Source organism: Oreochromis aureus, linkage group 7, assembly GCF_013358895.1.
Source record: "Oreochromis aureus strain Israel breed Guangdong linkage group 7, ZZ_aureus, whole genome shotgun sequence".
In the NCBI taxonomy this organism is placed as follows: domain Eukaryota; kingdom Metazoa; phylum Chordata; class Actinopteri; order Cichliformes; family Cichlidae; genus Oreochromis; species Oreochromis aureus.
The window spans coordinates 15,751,823-15,772,925 of NC_052948.1; the positions used below are offsets into that span (position 1 = coordinate 15,751,823).

Genomic DNA, 21,103 nt, shown 5'->3' on the forward strand with positions numbered 1-21,103 from the left:
ATTTAAATCCATCTGTCTCTACTCGTCAGTCAGTGTCTTGGTCCACCCACACATCCTTATCTTTTTAGTGTTTTGTTTTTATTTCTGTGTGTAGGCACCAGGGTTTGGCTTTGGGATAGCCATTTCAGGTGGACGGGATAACCCTCATTTTCAGAGTGGTGAGACCTCCATTGTCATCTCAGACGTGCTGAAAGGAGGCCCCGCAGAAGGCCTACTGCAGTAAGATTTAGTTGTATTATCGGGAACCCAGTCATGCAGCTCATTTTTTAGTATTAAATTACACTGCCTGCTCCATAAAGACTCCACTGTCTGTCTGTTCTTGGTATCTCATTTCTCTAGGGAAAATGACAGAGTCGTTATGGTCAACGCTGTCTCCATGGATAATGTGGAGCACGCGTACGCTGTTCAGCAGCTTCGTAAGAGTGGGAAGCTTGCCAAAATTGTGAGTGTCACATCCCATTATGAGGTCTTCTTGGAAAGCTCATTTTGTAGTCAGACTTAAAAAGTGTTTGTAGCAGAGATATGTATATTACTAATAATGTTATTTGGGCTCTCTCATATGTTTTGGTAGTTCACTAGCAGGAGAAATGTGCATGATAAGGGGAGTGCCTGGCTCATGTTGGTTGTCAAGCTCATTTCATGTCTTATTCCCTTTGTTTAGACAATCAGGCGCAAGAGGAAGGTGCACGTCCCCATGGGCCGCCTGGGAGAGAGGGAGACTATGTCAGAGCATGACGAGGAGGAGGATAGCTACGACGAAGAGATATATGAAACGAGAAGTGGGCGCAGTGGCGCGTACAGTGGTGTGGGCGGTGCTATGGGCAGGCGCAGTGGGCGGAGCGGCGGTCGCAGGGACAGGGAACGTGAACGCAGCGGCTCACGGGAAAGAAGTCTCTCCCCACGCTCAGACCGCCGCTCACACAACCTGCCCCCTCGGCCCGCCAAAGTCACTCTCGTGAAATCCCGCAAAAATGAAGGTGAGGCTCACAAAGTCGGGGATAAAAAGGGAAGTCAGAAGAGTGGCCAGTGAAGCAGGGAATCTCCTGCCATTTGATTTACATGACTATTAACAGACAACCATATTCTCTTTTAGAAGAGAATAAAACCTCCAAATCAGCATTGGTTAACTGCCAGAGCAAATAAAACTTGCCAGCCACAGCAAAATCCAAGTAAACTCAAGTAAATCTAAGTAAAAGAGCAATTAATCTTCTTTAATCAGTACTGTTAATCCCAGTGGGAGAAGCAGATGTCAGCAGAATCGCAGTCAGTGTGGTGTTGTCACGTGAACTCTGTGCTAACGTTGTCTTTGTTGCTGTCGTTCACTTTGTAAGCAGAATATGGCCTGCGCCTGGCCAGCCACATCTTTGTCAAGGACATTTCCCCTGAGAGCCTGGCAGCCAGGGATGGCAACATCCAGGAGGGGGATGTTGTACTGAAGGTGAGAGGGGAAAGGCAGAAACTAGAAACATAGAAGATAAACTGAAAATGTTTGATCATGTTCTTTTTATAATCTAACCTGATTCAGATAGAAGGATGTGCCATATGTACTACTTTGTCTCATTGTATTAATGTTTTGGGAACATGTTGTGTAGAAGGACATCGTCACATTTAGCAATGTACACATCTCGATCCTTTCTTTCAATCCATAGACTGGTTATGGGGAGGAACATTAATGTGATCTCATACCATTAAGATAATAAATGTGTAACACCAGACATGTCACCATTTATATTGTTTCTCTTTTAATTCAAATTCTGTGCCTGTGTACGAATGTTTACTTCGTGTCATTTCTGATGGCTTGTTTTGCTGATTCTTTCAGATTAATGGCACCGTGACAGAGAACCTTTCTTTGATTGATGCCAAGAAGCTGATAGAAAGGTCAAAGGGCAAGCTAAAAATGGTGGTTCAGAGGGACGAGAGAGCGACCCTGCTGAACATCCCTGACCTCGATGACAGTATTCCCTCAGCCAACGCTTCTGACAGAGATGGTGAGAGTGATGTGAATTCAGCTCAAATGAGTGGATAGGAAGAAAGTCAGACTTGTCAGGGCAACTTTCAGGCTGCGGCCGTTTAACAGTATCTTTATGTTTAAGGAGTTTGCAAAGAAAAGCGTCTGGACTTCTTTGAGTTGCTTGAAGACGTTTCACCTCTCATCCGAGAAGCTTCTTCAGTTCTAAGGTCAAATGGCCGAGAGTCCCAGATTTAAACCCAAGAGCCAAGAGCCTTTCTTTCCACTTCCTCCATGTAAAGGTTGGCTACAATAGGTGACACAGGGGAGCCCATGGTGATCAGACACCAGCGAGGGAGGATAAGAAAGACAGACGCAACAACGTTGTCATCCCCTATGTAGCCGGTGTATCAGAGAAACTCAGGAGAGTTTTCTTCAAGCATGACATCCCAGTGTACTTCAGACCCAGCAACACACTCAGACACAAACTGGTTCACCCGAAAGACAAAACTCCAAAACACAGACTGAACAACGTGGTGTATGCTGTACAGTGCAGTGAGGAATGCCCGGACCTCTACATTGGAGAGACCAAACAGCCACTTCACAAGCGCATGGCACAACATAGAAGAGCCACCTCCACAGGACAAGACTCAGCAGTCCATCTGCATCTTAAGGATAAAGGTCACTCTTTCGAGGATGCCAATGTTCACATATTGGACAGAGAGGACAGATGGTTTGAAAGAGGAGTGAAAGAGGCCATCTATGTCCACTGTGAGCGACCATCTTTGAACAGAGGCGGTGGTTTACGACACCAACTGTCTGCCATCTATAATCCAGTTTTGAGTTCCCTCCCCAGACGCCTTAACGCCCACTCACATCCTGGGCCATCTGACCTCAGGAAATCACATGATAGGGTGGGGCCAGGTTTCACAATGAGCTCACCCGAAACCCTGGCTGATTAGGTCCCACACCCACTTTCACACCTTGGCGCATGTGATTAGAGGATCACCAGGGGGTCCTTTGTCCCTCCTTGGGGGGATACTCCCACTGGGTTTAAATCTGGGACTCTCGGCCATTTGACCTTAGAACTGAAGAAGCTTCTCGGATGAGAGGTGAAACGTCTTCAAGCAACTCAAAGAAGTCCAGACGCTTTTCTTTGCAAACTCCTTTGACTACGATGACCTGGATGACTGAGAACCTTCACAGACATATCTTTATGTTTAATCAGACATTTCAGATATCCATTCTCTGGCGTCCGACCATTCCAATCGATCACATGACAGACATCGTAGCAGCCGCTCCCGCTCTCCAGACAGACGATCTGAACCCTCAGACCACTCCCGACATTCACCTCCACAAATCAGCAATGGCAGGTAAAGAACATCAACCCGGCTTTCAGGAAATAAATAAATTAGTTGTTAATTTTGTACATATTTATTCAGTGTTTCTTTTCTTCGCAACTTTCTCTGTTTTTGATGGAGTGAAGTTTAGAACAATACAGATTCAAACTTGAACAGCAACATTGATCACCAAAATGTGGGTGGAGTTCAAAACCATGTTATTGGTCACTTTGCTTAATAGTAAATTTTAAAAAAAGTCCCTTAGTGTATTTGGAGCAGTCTGAGCTCTCAGGTTTAGGGTTAATTTATGATTAATGTAATAATTGATCTGTTCCTCAGTTCTCCAGGCGATGTTGGGAAATTGTTTTGTTGTTTTGTTTTTTGGTAGAGACAGACTGGAAATGCAGGAGAATGCAAGGATATAACCACTTTGGTACTGGGTTGTCCTGTGCATCATTTCTCTACTGGTTTTTAGACTGTTGTTGATTAATTAAAACAGTAATTTGCAAATGAGTGAAATTAAAATAAGTTATGTGCAACCACATAGTAAAACTTTAACATCTTTTAAGTAACCACAACTGATGATATTTGCTTCCATGCTTTAAAACAAGCTTTTTTTTTCCTTCATCTTTTCTGTTTTTCTCGTGAAAGGTTTAGTGTTAGCACCAACCATTACTCCATTCACCACTTCTTTTGACTCTAACGTTGTTTGAAAGTACCTCATTAATTCTTCATTTAAACTCAATAGAGCACCACAGTTGTTTCCCTTTCACTCTGCTCACTGACCTGAGAAAAAATAAAAGTCAGCTGTTAAGCCACAAAAGAGTCGGTCTTGGTCAAAATTACGGTTGAAAGCAGATCGAGACTCTGCTCTGCTAAGCGTAGAAGCTCACTGCTCTTAACTCTTAAACATGATGCCATAATTCAAAGCTGTTGCTGAATGGGATTTTTCTCCACCTGGTTATTCCGGTTATACTTCAGCAGCTGGAGAATTCCAATCATTTCGTGCCATTTCCCTATCTGAATATTGAGGATTTACTACATAAACTATTAGATTTAATGTAGTTCAGTAGAGTTGTTGGGACTTTGACAAACGACTTTAAATTCACAGCCCTCACTCTAAAAGAAGCGATGAATTTGTGTGTTGAAGATCGGTCTTTTGTGTAACAGCAAATTATTGACTGATGGATGTTGTTGTTGATATCAGACATCAATTATTTAGAGACATTTCTTCTCGAGATGAGAGAGTCATGTGAATATGTCACTGGATCTTCTTCTTTTTAATGTTTTGGTGGACAAAACTGCATGTTTGCCACAAAGGGAAGCGTGGCACACAGTTATAAAAGGCCATCTCCAGCTGCCTGTTTTAAGTCTCTCCCTATTTTTTACAATCAGGCTCATCGTTTCTTGTAATTTTTAAGATATAAAAAGCAAAAACCTCTATAATGTTCTAAACAGTGACACAGGTACGCTACCTTGTGTATTTCAGTTAACCGGAAGGCGTTTTTGTGACAGGATGCTATTTGATTTGTTTGTTTGAACCTGATCAGTGATCTGGAACCCTTTCTCTCAGCTTGTGAAGTTGGCAGTTAAGTGCTGGCTGGGATGAAAAGAAGTTTGTTCCTGTGCAGCCAGTTCAAGCAGGATCCTTTGTGGTTACTTTGTCACACAGTCTGTGAACAAAGCAGCACTCTTCCCAAAAAGTTAGCCATGTGACCAGGAAAGCCACAGATCTATGCCACTGGGAAGCCTGTCTTTATCCCTCCTATTCCTGTTCCCAGAATCAGCATCTGAAATTTCTGTTTGTCAAAACACATGGAAATTTGGACATCATTTGTCACTGTATATTAGTTTATACAGTAGTTTATGCAGTTTTTCTTTTTAAAGCAAGTCAAAGTAAGCTGGTCTAAAGCCAGAGCCTCACAGTGAAATTCACCTGGAGGACAGAACCCACTCTGACACCTTAGATAAGCTGCTCTAAAAATAGAGCACAAAAGACTGGAAAGACAAAGTGATGACCTTCAAGACTAAGATGCAGGCGTAGAAAGAAGCTATTCTCAGCAAATGCATGTTCTGTTTAAGAGACAGTTTCATGTTGCCTTGGAGCACTACATCTGCAGAATGCATTATTCATGATCTCGTGCCTCATGTTCTAAAGAGAAGTTATACAAAAACATCTTTTTGCATCTTTAGTCACAGAAGTCGTGACGATGAACGGACCTCAAAGCCGGCTTCAACACCAGCGAAGCTAGCGGAGGAGGTACCTCTGCCCAAACCGAAGGAGTCAGGAGGCAGAGAGGAGAAACAGCTCCCACCCCTCCCAGGTCAGATGTAAATTAGTTTGTATGTCTAAGAATAGTCATTTGTAAATCAGTGTGACTCTTGAGCAACGGTTTATAATTGCCCTGTCTATCGTTTGCAGCAGAAAATTTACATGAATTCATGAACTCTTATTCGAAACAGTTATTTTTGCCCTTTTTTGGTAGTTGCGCTTTTAAAAAGTTAGATCCAGACGCCTGCTGAGCCTGGCTGAGTCTGCCTGGAGCCAAGTGAAAATAAACCATATGAGCTGATCGAGTCTGACGTTCCTCCCCAGCCTCCAGCACTCTGCTGCCTCTCTCTTTGACTTCCTAGCTCAGGACACTTTGTGCCTTGAGTGTGCGTGTGTGCACACAAGAATCTGTGTGATAATATTTTGCTTATATGTATGCACTGTTGTTGTTGTTGTTGTTGTTGTTGTTGCTGCTGTTGTTCTTATTCTCACTCATTTTCTGTCTCTATGGGGGATGGGGATATTCCTTTGTTTATGATGATGTACAGTCGGTGTTACATGTTTGTCATCTGTCTGTCGTAATAACATGAATCTCTGCGTATCTGTATTTAGAACCCAAGCCAGTCTATGCTCAGCCCGGACAGCCAGATGTAGACCTGCCTGTCAGTCCTTCTGATGCTCCTGTGCCAACTACTGCCCATGATGATAGCATCCTACGGTAAAGTTTACATTATAGTAATAACCTACACACACGCACGCGCGCGCGCACACACACACACACACAGGTTTTTTGGAGGGGAAAAAAAGTACTTTTGACTACATCAGGAGAGCTGTTATTTAGAAAAATCTTTTAAAATGCTTCCATGCACAGTCTGCATCACTTATCTGTAAAGCGCAGTATCTAAGGATACCCTTAATGTGGTCATCTCAGAAGTGTAGGTCTGACTGTGAGCACAGCAGCCCCTCCCACCTGCTGTTCACATGTTTTGTTTTCAAGGTTCAGCCAGTCGGGAGAAAATACAACAGGGAGGGTGGTCTTGAAGGGTATAGTTAAAAGGGCTTGTGGATTATTTTGAGCTGTGAAGTGTGCCGTAATGAAGATTTGTAGCTGAAAACGAGGGCAACGGGTCCCCCATTAATGGTGAGCTGCCAAGTTGAATGAGCAGGACGCAGAGTAATCAGTGGTTGTGTCTGAGAATGTTTACTGTGGTTATTTTTGTTATTAGCCAAAATACTGAAATCACTCTAGATGTTCTGTAGAGAAATCTGGCTGACATTTAAGTTATATCAAAAGAAATGAACTTGGCAATTGTCTTTATTCTCAGGCCAAGCATGAAGTTGGTGAAGTTCAAAAAGGGGGAGAGTGTGGGTCTGCGGCTGGCTGGGGGGAACGACGTGGGCATCTTCGTAGCTGGAGTGCTGGAAGATAGTCCAGCCGCTAAGGAGGGCCTAGAGGAGGGCGACCAAATTCTCAGGGTAAGATTATTTTTAACATAAGCTGATTGTGAAGTGAGACAAACTGCAACACACATGATGTAAAAAACAACAAAAAAGGGGAGCTGTTTAAGTTTGGGGAGAAAAGGGGAAAATGGGATAAGCCATTTTGTTTTAACAGTGGGCACATCATAGTGCGTGTAAACAGCAGTGTTTTATGGAAAATGTTTCTGAAACATTCCCTTATTTATTCATGGTGTTACACACTGGCTGCTCCAAAATTCCTCTATCTTCAAGCTGGTCTCTTAGCAATAGCCCTGAGGGAGCACACACAAAAACACCGTTTCCTCTCGCTGTGTTTGTCCCATTCCCTCACAGTCGTATATCTCACTGTTTGTTCCTCCTCCTCTATTCTCTGAGTATATTGAGGAATGACTTGACTTCTTGTAGTGCAATAAAACCTGCAGTTACCCAGGCATTTCAGAGAACAGGAAAAGCTATGCGAACCTCTGTTTAAATGGAGATTTACATTTTCTGAGATGTACTCCTTGAACAATAAAATCTTCTGCTTAAACTTGAAAATCGAAAATAAAACATTTTTGTGTGAAAACCATAAAAAACATAAACCAGAAACATGCTTTTTTCCAAATTCCAGGTAAATAATGTTGACTTTGCAAACATAATCCGAGAGGAGGCGGTGCTATTCCTCCTGGACCTTCCTAAGGGTGAAGAGGTCACCATTCTGGCCCAGAAGAAGAAAGATGGTAAAGGAAGTGAAAAGAGAACTAAGAACTATCTAATAAGCTGATTGGTTTGCTGATACTGACTTAACGCTCTGTACTGTTCAGTATATCGGCGGATTGTGGAATCAGATGTCGGTGACTCTTTCTACATCCGGACACACTTTGAGTATGAGAAGGAATCTCCGTATGGTTTAAGCTTTAACAAGGGCGAGGTGTTCCGTGTGGTGGACACCCTCTACAACGGCAAATTGGGCTCCTGGCTGGCTATTCGCATTGGCAAGAACCATCAGGAGGTGGAGAGGGGCATCATCCCCAACAAAAACAGGTGAAAGCATCCCGTCTCATCTCCTTCCAGTTGTAGTTAATCTCCATATTTGTGGGGTTTTTTTGTTTGTTTGTTTTGTGTGTGTGATGTCTTTGTGTACTGGCAGTGTTGATATTAGTCCTAATGACAGTGTCTCTGCTTTTGTCTACAGAGCAGAGCAGCTCTCCAGTGTGCAATACACTCTCCCCAAAACAGCAGGTGGAGACAGGGCTGACTTCTGGAGGTTCCGTGGTCTTCGCAGTTCAAAGAGGAACCTGAGGAAGAGCCGAGAGGATCTTTCTTCACAGCCAGTCCAAACAAAGTTCCCAGCTTATGAAAGAGTTGTGCTGAGAGAGGGTGAGGTGTCTTGACATGTCTGTTAGCCCGTTTAAGAGTAACAGTACAGTTTTATAAGTCTGTAAACGGTTTCTTTTTCCTTGTGCAGCTGGCTTCCTAAGACCGGTTGTAATATTTGGACCTATTGCTGATGTTGCTCGTGAAAAGCTTTCCAGAGAAGAGCCAGATCTTTTTGAGCTTGCAAGTATGTCGGTAAACTGCATAAAACACATTTAGTACTCAAGAAAATGTATTTGTCTTAAAATTGTCTTACCTCGTTTTCTAGAGAGTGAACCGAGAGATGCAGGAACAGACCAGCGTAGTTCAGGAATAATTCGTCTTCACACTATCAAGCAGATCATCGACAGAGTGAGCACGCCTCTCTTTATGATACGTGCATGGATTTTTAAAATAATATATCATTGTTTGTGTGCGTGCATTTGTTAAAAATAACTCTTTCTTTTCTTAATGAAGGACAAACATGCTGTACTGGACATCACCCCAAATGCTGTGGACAGGCTGAACTATGCTCAGTGGTACCCGATTGTAGTCTTCCTAAATCCCGATAATAAACAGGGTGTGAAGAACATGAGGACCAGGTTGTGTCCAGAGTCCAGGAAGAGTGCCAGGAAGCTCTATGAGCGAGCCATTAAACTGAGGAAGAATAATCACCACCTGTTCACCAGTAAGTGGGAGAGAGTTATAAAAATACCAGTAAATGAAAAATGTAAATTGTCTTTTTTTTAAGATGCTTTGTTCTTAATGAGCTGCCTGTTATTTAAACTATTCTCTTAGCGACCATCAACTTGAACAATATGAATGATGGTTGGTATGGAGCGCTAAAGGAAACCATCCAGCAACAGCAGAACCAGTTGGTGTGGGTGTCAGAGGGCAAGGTGAGTCTATTCTGCTGCACTGAACACCATTACTGTGAATAAATGAGCCATCAGGTGACGGTTTCTCTGCTCTGTTCAGGCGGATGGTACTACAGAGGATGACTTGGATATCCATGATGACCGCTTGTCCTACCTTTCAGCACCAGGTAGTGAATACTCAATGTATAGCACAGACAGCCGCCACACTTCTGACTATGAGGACACAGACACAGAAGGTGGAGCATACACAGACCAGGAATTAGATGAGACTTTGAATGATGAGGTGGGTCTGCCCACGGAGCCTGCCATCACCCGCTCCTCAGAGCCTGTGCGAGAAGATCCTCCTGTAATTCAGGACACCCCTGGTTACCCTGGATACCAGCACCCCGTGCAGCCTGACCCAGCCAATCGCATAGACCCTGCTGGGTTCAAGATGGCTGCTCCGCAGCAGGTAAAGTTCATATCTGGCATTGCAGACAGGCTTTGCCTTTCAAAGATGGATGCATGGGTGAAATTATATGGCTGAAGAGCAGAGGAGAATTACTCCTTTGTATTCAGTGATGTGTCCTGACCTTTTTGTTAAGATTAAAAGTTTCTTGACTAAGTAATAAATATTTTTAGAAGCTACTGGTATGTTATCGATTCTAATCACAATTTTGCAAGCGCTTTCTCTGGCTGGTGTAAAACTGATTCAGTGTAAGGAAGAAGATCATGGTGTTGGGGTAAGCTGTACTTTCTGTGCCCTTGGCAGGCTGTATTATAAATGTCTCTTAACAATACTTCACAGCAAGGTGAGGCTGCTGTGCCCATGCCCTCGTTGCCTCCGACGTCGGTAGCAACCCCTGCTGCTGAGCAGCCTGTACAGCTAGAGGGTATGCACCTAGAGGAGCCGCCTGCTGCAGCCGCAGCTCCTCAGGCTGACTCACTTAGCAGCCCCAGCCCTGCCCCTGAGCTTATTCAGCCCCCACCACCACCACATGAACCCCACCCGTCTGGACTGCCTGGTCCAGAACCAAAGGTACCCGCTGTTTCACCAGCCACTCGGACCGGGCCTGGGCCCCAGCCTGCTGTTTTACTGCCTGTCTTCTCACACATGCTTTCCACTTGCTCTCTGCATGACACGCCCACACTGTGTGACTCACTGAGCCCACTGTGTGCCTCTGGCTTCCAGAGAAAATGTGTGACAGACTAGTCCACATGCACCACAGTGGGCTGGGAGACCAGAAGGACTGGTACATCTGAGTCTTTGACCAGGGTGAAGACATCCACAACCAGCCCTAACTGTTGCCTTACTTCCTTTGCATGGCTCCTAATGTTTTTTGGGTTCCTTTCAGCTTTAACTTTTCTTCTGTAGATGAAAAATAGTGTCACAGTAGCATCGTAGTGGGTAGATGTGTCGTCTGTCGTAGTGCCAGTAGTTTGACATTGCATTATATGCAAACTGAATGTTTTTTGCATGATGAAAGCTAACCTGCAGACAGTACTCTTGGTAATAAATTCCTTTCAATGAGCAATTCTCCCTATGGAAAAACAAACTTGCATCTGCACACTGCATTATGTCTCTCTTGTGTAGTTATGCCCTCTGTATATGCCAACAGATCAACCTTCCATAGGAAGTACTGTAACTAGATTTGCTGTCTACAGGCTACACATCATTTGTTTGAAACGAGGCCTTTCAGAAATGTACAAATTACTTGCTAGTGTGCCATTTATCAAACTTTAAAGATGTAAAATTCACTTGTGTTAATATGGATAACCACCATTCTTGAAAGGCATCTTGTCAAACAGGCATTCAGAACTGTTTTTAATAATGGGAAAAGGTTTGCCTGAGTAAATGCACTTTGACTTGATCTTGGTTTAATTAATTGGTTGAGAGATTTTCTTTGGTTAATGTTATTGTTAAACTTCTCAAGGTTTTAGTTTATTTCCTGTTAATTAATTTAATCTTAATCTGGTGTTGGGAGAATACTGGCTGCTTTCTGTCCTGCAGCACTGGTTTGTTAAAAGTTTGCAATGTGATGGATGCATTCATTTAGATCTTTTTCTTCACAGATGTACAAGAAAGATCTTTACAATATGGAGGACCCTGTGCGAATCAACCATAGCCTAAAGCAGTCTATGAGCTATAGTCACCAGCCGCCGTACCAGGACAAACAGCCATACCGCGAATACGACCACCCGCCTTACGGATATGATGGAGGCGGCTACACGGAACCAAAGCCTCACAACACTGATTCTCACCTGCACTACGACAACCGTGTGCCTCATTACAATGAACAGTGGCCCCCCTATGACCAGCAAACCTCGTCCTCCCAGCCCGCAGGGTACCAGCCGGGCCACCAGCAACCCATGGGCTACAATCCCCGGTCCCCCTATGAGGATGGACCGGGAAGAGACTACAGCCCCCCTCAGCCACGCTATGATGAGGCCCCGCCAGTGGGCTATGATGGCAGAGCTCGCCACAGTAAACCTGGACCGATTCGTTACGATGAGCCCCCTCCACCACCTCTCCCTCCGGCAGGCTACGATGCACGTTCCCCGTATGAAGCAGAGACCCACAGCTTCCCCATTAACTCCCCTCGATCACCAGAGCCTTCGAAGCAGTATTATGGTGACTCTGGTCTGAGGTCGTCCTACATGCCTGGGCCTCCAAACCGGGGTTTTAAGCCAGGGATGCATGACGCTATGAGAAACTCTGAACCCACCATCCCTCCACCTAAACCAGAGGCCCTACCCTCCCCAGGCGATCCAGCAATCACTCCAGGGTCCAAACCTCTTCCACCTCCACCCCAGGAAGACCCGGATGAGGACCCAGCCATGAAACCACAGTCAGTGCTCAACAGGGTCAAGATGTTTGAGAATAAACGGTCGGTTTCTATGGACAGGGCTAAAGAGGGAGGCGATTCATCAGTACTCCGGGTATGTTTATCTCACCTTAGTTACTCCAAGGATTCTGGCCCAGTAACACAATAAAACCTTTATGTTAGAACTCTGTATTAACTTCATCACATTTCAGATATTTGTACTTGTATTGCTAACAGCAAACTGGTTAGAGTCCTAGTTTAAATACAGATAGCTATAATCTTGAATAAAAATCCTATTTAAAAAGAAAAAAAATGGGCTATGATAATAATATATACAAGGTAGGGTGTAAATGGAGTCCAACAGGATATGGTACGTTGTTATGTTACATTGATATGTAGTTATCTTGAAAACGCATGCTTGTTTATATGAGATATTTCTTTTCTTTTTTTTAATCTTTTGTTGCCTGAATTATTTTACATCTTTCAGGCACAATAATTGATATGTGTGCAAAATCTAAATCTAATGCAAGAATCACTAAAGCAGAGGCCTGTGTTTGTTTTTTCAGCCTGCAGATATTCCTAAACCTGTGATAGCACCTGGACCAGTCCTCAAAGCCAATTCCCTCAGCAACCTGGAGCAGGAGAAGTCCTCCTATAGGTATGTAACCCTCGCTGCAAAACCCCAGACTACAGGGTAGGTGAGTGAAGGACAGCTCATAAGATCCTTGAAAAGGAGTCTCAGAATTGATTTGTTGTAGTTTGAGCTCCATCTAGTGGAGGCCGCAAGCCCTGTAGGTTAGCCTCAGTGTCATTGGCTGCCTGAGCTTCCCAGCTGTAAAGATTCATATTGATTTCAGAGATATCTGATAAATTAATCTCATAGACTCTACTTTAAGTTAGTGCACAGTTTCTGATTTGCCTATAGGTCAATCAATTTGCTGTTTGTCTTTTTCTGCAGGGCTCCTGAACCACAGAAGCCCCACACCAAGCCCCTGGATGATGTAGTCCGTTCCAACCACTATGACCCAGATGAGGATGAGGAATACTACAGAAAGCAGTTGTCCTACTTTGATCGTCGCAGCTTTGACAGCAAGGCCATGGGCCAGCCCGCTCCTGGCATTAACCGCTTCCATGATCTGCCCAAACCACCTCAGCTATCCTACCCATACAACAGGTATAACAGCTCAGCCTGTGCCAAAAGTGCTGCCTGTTGTACAACATTTCTCAGGTTTTAAGTCATCGCAGCTGTTGAATAATAATTGTTTGTGCCATCTAACTGCAGAGTTGAGTCTGTGGAGAAAGTGAGTCCAGTGGAAAAAAGATACGATCCTCTGCCGCAGATCAGTCCCTCTTCACAGTATGGGCCCCCGGCCTCCGCCATTCCACCCGCCACATTGCCCAAACTCAGTCCTGGCGATGGTAAGCTTCCTAAACTTTCTGCTGGCCTTCAAACCTTCGTGTGTACGTTATTACATGAATAACATATACATGACATGAATTATATCTGTGCCATTGACATGAGCACTTACATTACAGGCTGCTTTCTCCAATAAGCTTTGCCTTTTTCGGCCACTTTTTTCCTTCTGTACTCATATACAGTCATATACATATCTTCATATTTCTTTTCCTACTGTTTCCAGTTGCTTCCTCTCACGTCTTTTTGCTTGTTCTTAAATTGATTTCTTAAACAAGACCGTGGTTTCCAAACTACCATTGGTTGTCTAGAATGTTTTGGGGGTTATTTTTTTAGCCTTTTTTGTGCACACATGCATTGTAAAGTAAACATAGTGCCTCCTGCTACTGCTACCTCTTTGTGTTTATGTAATTTTGTAGGACTGTCCCTAAAGTGATAATGGCTTAAAAAAACTCTCTCCCTGTGAGATCAGACTGGCTGCATGGTAGTCAGACCAGAACTGTAAGCAAAACTATCTGTGGCAGGACCTTTTGTGCTTGTTGCTGATGAAAGATCTCTATTGAGTGTCAAAGCTTGGCACAGTACTGTAAATCTAGCAAAAAAATCTTGATTTTGTTCATTTGTTGGTAGTAGCTAAACTCTTCAGTACATATATAAAGTACATAACTGTATATCTAATCTCTTGTGTATGTTTAATCAAGACTGTATTTAAATTATTTGATTTATTATATCCTCTTCCAGCTAACTCCGTACCTGAACCGTTGACTTCACCCAATCCTAAACCTGAGCTGACAACTCTTAGGCCGACCAGTAGGGATGAACCCACACCGGGCGGTTACCTGCCCCCGAGGGGCCTTCCCGACAAATCCCCGGTCAATGGCACTGATGCAGCACCCCCAAAAACCCTGAGCACTCCTGCACCAACTAGCTATAACCGCTACGTCCCGAAGCCTTACACCAGTGCAGCCCGACCCTTTGAGCGCAAGTTTGAGAGCCCCAAGTTCAACCACAATCTGCTGCCCAATGACACACAGGTGAAGACGGACCTCCTCAGCAAGCCCAGTGTGGTGAGCAACAGTAGTGGGAAACCTCAGTTGTCACCGCAGCCCCTTGATCACGACAGTGGCCTGGACACTTTCACACGCACTATAGACAACAGGCCCAAATACCAGCACAATAACATCAACGCCATTCCCAAGGCCATCCCTGTAAGGTAAGACATGTTCTCACCCCTAGTAGCATCGAGTTCTCAGAGAAAGTAATTACTGAGCTGCTGAGTGAGGGAGAGAAACTTGTTTGCGCACAGGGGGTTTGCTCTGGTGCCCTCTGCTGTACATTATTCTCTGCCTACACTGATTTGACTGATGATGTTCTCCTCTCTGCTTCTGTCCCTCAGCCCCAGTGCACTGGATGATGACGACGAAGATGAAGGGCACACGGTGGTGGCCACTGCCCGTGGGATATTCAACTGTAACGGAGGGGTCCTGAGTTCTATTGAGACGGGCGTCAGCATCATCATCCCCCAGGGTGCGATCCCGGAGAGTGTCGAGCAGGAGATTTACTTCAAGGTGTGCCGGGACAACAGCATCCTGCCCCCCCTCGACAAGGAGAAAGGTCAGTTCCTCAGTGCTGGACAGAGATCCTCCCTAACCTAGATTTATCAACTTACGAGATGGTACAGAATCTGAGGAAACTGATGAAGTTTGTGAAATGTTGACTGTAGTAATGCAGGGGCTTTATCTTCCTAGATGAGAATAAAGTTTTTCAAACTGTGCATTTTAAGTGATGTAAGGCGTGGAAGCAAACACATCACACACACTTCTTACCACCTTATGCATCACTAAGGAAACTACTCTCATGAATTAAAAATTGAAAAATGATTTCTGTGTTACTGAATATAGATGTTTTCTTCTAGATCACGTTAGTCTGGAGAGAATGCCTGCCACCTCTGAAAAACTCTCTCTGGTCCGCAGTGATCAATTACATTACTTAGTGGATTTGTGTGGAGAGCTGTTTTGGGGTATCTATTTGTTTGTTCTGGTGCCCTGGTGGTGGTGGTGGGGCCTGCCTTGTGGTGTTTTTTTTTTTTTGTATTTATGTGAGCTATCAGACATGAAAAGCTTAAAAAACAAAGTTTAAGTTTTGCTTTTCTTGGATAGTTGTAGAAATTCTCTTTAAGTTTCAAAACCAATATAGAAACTACTACAGAAAAAAGACCGTGAACTAGATAGGGAAATAAATAGTGGTTATACTGGTGGTTACACACTTTTAAACAAGCATATATTTCTTATTTACTACAATGGCCTAGTAACAGACTATTAAATCAGGTGTTTGGTTTGTGAAGTTTAACTCTGGTTGTTTATCTGTGCAGGAGAAACGCTGCTTAGTCCGCTGGTGATGTGTGGCCCACATGGACTCAAGTTCCTGAAGCCGGTGGAGCTGCGCTTACCTCACTGTGCGTCAATGACCCCTGATGGTTGGTCTTTTGCTCTAAAATCCTCCGACTCCTCGTCGGGTACGCTGTCCTCTCTCTGTCCTTTTGGGGTCTGTGGGCAGACTTTGGTGTTCAGCAAAGCGAGTTCATTGCTTTCTGAATCAGTTTAACACTCACATCTGTTTTCTGTTTCCCCCCCCCCCCTCACCTTTTCATCATACATGTGCTCTTTGGTGGTGGTGTTATTTATTTTGGGCTCTCTGTTAGTTCTAATTAGTTATATGAACTATAAATAGACATAAAGAGCTAGTATTTGCAAATATCAAGTATTTTTAATCTTGAAAATCTTACCAGCTGTGGATGAAGGTGCCGTTGTAGACAAACACCAAGTCTGTGGGTTGGATGACATTATAAAACTATCATTAGACCAAACGTTTTGAAATCTACTAATTCCAGGGATGTCAAACGCAAAACCTCTACTTTTTTTTTTTCATAACATCGCTGGCCACAAAAAGTTCACTTTGATCTTAAGTGGGCCATACCAGTAAACTTACCTCTGTTTAACTACACATTTAATGTCTGTGATATTCTATTATAATTTTTAAAAATGGTAGTTCCAGCAGTATTTCTCAGTTTTTCTACATCATCAACAAAAGCTGCTGCAATAAATGAAAGTAATCTGTTAGCACAACTTTTGCAAAAAATAAATATGTAAAATAACAGTAGCATAAATGTCCATTGGGGAGGTCTTTATCAGCAGGAAGTATGAAATGTATGAAAAGTTAAAAGTAAAAAATTCATGCTGTCTTTCACATTGGAGTCAGTGCGCCACATTGGAGTCTTTGATTCGAGCCCTTATGTTTGAGGCCCCTGCTCTAAATTGTTAAGAGGTGAAGTGATACCAGTGATACTGGATTTCCATTCGTTTGGAGCCAACACCCAATATACGTTTATTAAAAGGAATTATTAAAGGAGCTGGCATCATTATGTTTGGATGTCTCCATAATTCTGAAAACTCAGAGTTGTATACTATAGAAAACGAGTGCTTTTCTCGAAAGTATCATGAGCACGTGTCCGACCATATCAAGCAGATATACCAAATATGAGCTCACAACCGCACATCGAACTTTTCTTTGAGGAAAATTCCAAACAGGATCTCATTCCACTCCTTATTTAGGATGGATTTGCTGCTTTTCCTATGGAGTATTAAACAGAATTTCTGGGAAATGTTGAAATTTTACAGTTACAGTTACAGAACAAATGCCCACTTGTTTAATTCTTGGTCTTCATTTGCTGAATTTTTATGTTTAATGTCACAGTTTGTGATGTTTTACATGCCAGATAAGTGTTATGACCAGTAAAAAGATGTTTTATGAAATGAAAGAAATTTATAGGCATGTTAACTGATAGATCTAGTTTCAGAAACCTTTATATGAGTATCCTATCGTCTATACTGTACTTAAATTCAGATGTAAATCAAGATGTAAGAAAATAGGGTAATGTTTTATAATCAAGGTATAAGGTAAGTGCTTGGGTGCGCTTGTGTTTAAATATAATCTATTGAGAAGTCACTATGAGTTGTATGTGATTAGTTCGTATTTAGTGAATGTCAGCCATGATTTACTTAATACATTATCATATGTCACCAAATATGCTACAATCCAGCTATGTAGAAATTAATTTAGATGCAGCTTTTTAATTTGCAGCATTTCATAGTTATCTGTTTACCATAGTTCCCACAAACCAGGAGGAAATTAAAGATGGATAGTCATCATGTTCATGGTCCACATGAACAAGTAAAGGCTCGTCTTCAGTACAGGAAGAAATTGCAGCATGACTGAGCTCTGTGGTAAAGATTGAAATAAAATATAAAACTGCCTCCAGACCTGCGTTAATTCATGGCACAGATTCAACGAGGTGCTGGAAACATTCCTCAGAGATTTAGCTTCATATTGACATAAAGTCTATAGGGGTTAAAGTTTGTAGCCTGAAACCACCTCTTGGTTTCTGCTCCATACTGACATGATAGCATTGGATATTTTCTCTTTTTCAGATCATTCTCTGTAAACTTGAGGTGATTGTGCTGTAAAATCTGAATAGATCAGCAATTTTGCAAAATGCCCACACCAGCCCATTACTGAGCAGTTGAACAGGTGCACCTAATGAAGTGGCCAGTTGGTGTATATTTAGTGCCGTAAACAGACACACACTCAAAGTTCTTGCTTTTAGTGCAATTTTCTTATTAGTAAAGTAATTAGTTTTTGATTTAAAAATGACATTACAGCAAGGACTTCAGATCACGAGGCAGCACGTAGACACTAACTTGGCGCTGAATGCTTTTGCAAAGGTCAGCCAGGTGTACAGGCCCTTTTAACTGAAGTCCTGCTAGTTTGGTCGCTTCTAATTTCATGTGTGGAATAAGTATGTTGAAATTCATTAAATGAATTAAGTATTACTTAATTACATACACTCATCTGAGGAACATAAATTCATGAAACACCCTTCATTAATTTATGCATTATCATTTGAAATCACCAGCCTTTGCATTTTTATTAAATCGCCTGTTTCGAGTACCTTCAGTTTCAGTTTTCTGTATTTTAAAGCTGCTCTCCATCAGCTGACGTCACGTCTCTTGTTCCCCGCAGGTGATCCCAAAACTTGGCAGAACAAATCTCTCCCTGGAGACCCAAACTACCTGGTGGGTGCAAACTGTGTGTCTGTGCTCATTGACCACTTCTGAAGAGGGCAACAGCTGGCCTGTTACTGAATGTGATAAAGCAGGGGACCCGAGTCTCCCCTGCCGTGCCCGCTCCGCGGTGCACAATGCTCGATGAAGTATGAACTCAAACTCACGTTGTTTACTGTGCCCAAAATTAAAAAAACTTAAAAAACACAAACACACACAAGGAGAGTCAGAGTCCAGCATCCCCAAGGCTGTACTCGTTCTTTCTTTTCTTTTCTTTTTTTTTGGTTTGGTGCTTACAAGGCTTGCAAAAAATAAAGATGAAAACGTTATTTAAACAAAAGGAACTGGAGTTGGAATGCATGACCAGTGCCACAGACTGAATAATCACATTTTGACATTTTTAGCTAATTTTGTAAAAGTTCAGAGCGGTGGAGGAGGAAAAAACTAAACAAAAGAGGATCATTTTGAAAACTTGTTTAATATTGCAGTGGGATTTTTGCATACTGTAAAAATAAAAACAAAATTTAAAAAAAAAACGACTCACAAACAGCAAAGTTTGTATATGCAAAACTTTTGTTTGTGAGTTCTGTGGTCATGCGTTTCACTCATGATGGATCTCTGAGGACTTGAGAAATTGCTCAGCGTGACTCATGAAGACGTAGGCATCATCAAGATTTAAACAAATAAAATAAAAAACAGTAATGAAGAATGAAGGTTAAGTATTAGTATCAGACACACGCTCGTCCAGCGGGGTTCTCTCTGTTTCAAACGTGTTTTTTGTAGAGATGTTTTACCGTAGATAAATATACTGACTTGATTTTACAAACTCCTGCTGTCTAGAGATCTATGCATGTGCTATGACTCAGGTCCAGAAGCCTGCTACTACTAAGTTCAACACATGAGAAATCCCATCGTACACTGCAAGCAGTGATGCCTTATCTGCATATTAACTTTTCAGTGAAACTTTAAAACATCGGTTCCTTCAGTTGTAGCGATCACTACAGAAGAAGCAGAAGAAGAAGAAAAAGAAGTTGTCGTCTCTGCATTTTCTCCTAAAAACGGTGAACTCGGATTTAGCACACGAGAATAATTGAGGCTGATGAAAAAGGTATGCTTTCTTTTACTGCTATGCATATGAAGTCTGAGGAAATACAAAAAAAAAAACAACAACAACAAGCTAGAAGATGTTTAAGTTGTGGCTGTACATAATGCTAGCATATGGCCTTGGTTCTCTGTAAATGAACTTTTGTACATCTTTGTTATTTTGTATAAAAGAGAAAACGTTTGTTTAAAAAAGCGAAAGCGGTTACATTGGTTATGTTTGTATTCTGGTTATACCCCTGAGCCTTGGAACTGACATAAGCAGTAATAAGTCCGACTTTTCTACCAACGTATACACACACGTACACACATTACAAACATACACACTACTTAAGGCATTTTTGTCAGAAAACTTTTTATTCTTATTTACAAAATAGAGAAGTGCTCGGTTTAAATGATTTTAAAAGACGTATTTGAGGGGGGCTGCTGTGAAGCGTGGTCCCTTCCTTTCTTTGTGATACTGGATGCTGTATTGTGTGCCCTGAAATGTATTTTTGTACTAAGACAATTTATTATGGCACATCAGTACTATTTTTCTTTTGATATGACAACACTGCTTCAACCCAACACTAGTTTTTTTTTTCCCGTGTGGCTGACATTCTTTTTATTTATTTTGATTTTACTTTCATTTGTTTTCCTTTGCAACACATTTCTAAGTATACCACTGTATTACTAAATAAATTCATTTATAAAGTAAACGCTGCCCGGATTCCAGTGTTGTGTTTTTTCACGCGTTTTTTTTAGATGGCGACACAGCAACGTCAGTTTATTTTCTGCCAAATGGATCCGAGATGATTCCCGCGAGGGTTCAGGAGTTGGTGTCTGTTTTTGAAAGAATTTATTGCTCGGTTTTGAGTTTTCTGCAGCTGCCTGCTAAAATGTTCCATCTGTAAATGTAGTGAGAAGTTGGGCTGGATTACTGTTCACACACAGCATTCTTAACTCCCTCCTGCATATCAGGAAAAAAAATCAATAAGAAGCCAAGTTAAAATGTGTTTCTAGAAATGTTCTCATGTTTACTAAATGGTTTATAGAAACCCTTTAAGCAGCCATTAACAGTGAACACTGCTGAGCACATCTGCAGCCTTTGGACTCCTGGATTTGAGGAACTTCTCGTCTCCGATTTGACAGGAAGCATCTGTTTACCATCTTCCCCAGCCTAGGTTTTCTTCAAGGACACTTTGGCTATATTTATCCTTTCCTAGATTATGTACACTCATAGCACCATCCCGCCACCGCCTTATTGTATTATGAGGTTTTTATCAGGAATCCAGTGACAAGTGCTGTTGATCAGGGTATTTTTGGAATTTGACTCATAAGATCGAGAATCTGTCTGCTGTGAGTTTGAATGCTGTTTAGTAAACTCAAAGTAGGTTGTCAAATTGAATTCATAATCCTTCTCTTCACATACA

The 21,103-nt window shown here is 42.4% G+C and overlaps 1 protein-coding gene across 12 annotated transcripts in view; it reads left to right on the forward strand.

Annotated features, from left to right (window-relative positions):
- tjp1b (tight junction protein 1b) overlaps positions 1-20,389 on the forward strand; it is a 36,938-nt gene extending 16,549 nt beyond the window's left edge. For 5 of the 12 annotated variants that reach the window (XM_031748058.2, XM_039615874.1, XM_039615876.1 and 2 more), the window contains exons 3-28: positions 95-219; positions 340-442; positions 662-977; positions 1,332-1,438; positions 1,820-1,988; positions 3,177-3,321; positions 5,482-5,612; positions 6,173-6,278; positions 6,886-7,036; positions 7,650-7,758; positions 7,843-8,062; positions 8,214-8,398; positions 8,487-8,582; positions 8,664-8,746; positions 8,852-9,062; positions 9,173-9,273; positions 9,353-9,703; positions 10,040-10,270; positions 11,305-12,171; positions 12,623-12,714; positions 13,015-13,230; positions 13,339-13,475; positions 14,212-14,683; positions 14,867-15,084; positions 15,842-15,985; positions 18,550-20,389. In XM_031748058.2, the coding sequence (XP_031603918.1) occupies positions 95-219; positions 340-442; positions 662-977; positions 1,332-1,438; positions 1,820-1,988; positions 3,177-3,321; positions 5,482-5,612; positions 6,173-6,278; positions 6,886-7,036; positions 7,650-7,758; positions 7,843-8,062; positions 8,214-8,398; positions 8,487-8,582; positions 8,664-8,746; positions 8,852-9,062; positions 9,173-9,273; positions 9,353-9,703; positions 10,040-10,270; positions 11,305-12,171; positions 12,623-12,714; positions 13,015-13,230; positions 13,339-13,475; positions 14,212-14,683; positions 14,867-15,084; positions 15,842-15,985; positions 18,550-18,644 (5,181 nt within the window). In that variant the 3' untranslated portion in view covers positions 18,645-20,389. The remainder of the gene's footprint in view (positions 1-94; positions 220-339; positions 443-661; positions 978-1,331; positions 1,439-1,819; positions 1,989-3,176; positions 3,322-5,481; positions 5,613-6,172; positions 6,279-6,885; positions 7,037-7,649; positions 7,759-7,842; positions 8,063-8,213; positions 8,399-8,486; positions 8,583-8,663; positions 8,747-8,851; positions 9,063-9,172; positions 9,274-9,352; positions 9,704-10,039; positions 10,271-11,304; positions 12,172-12,622; positions 12,715-13,014; positions 13,231-13,338; positions 13,476-14,211; positions 14,684-14,866; positions 15,085-15,841; positions 15,986-18,549) is intronic. The other 7 variants (XM_031748060.2, XM_039615879.1, XM_031748061.2 and 4 more) reach the window with 6 other exon arrangements.
- The last annotated feature ends 714 nt before the right edge of the window (positions 20,390-21,103 follow it).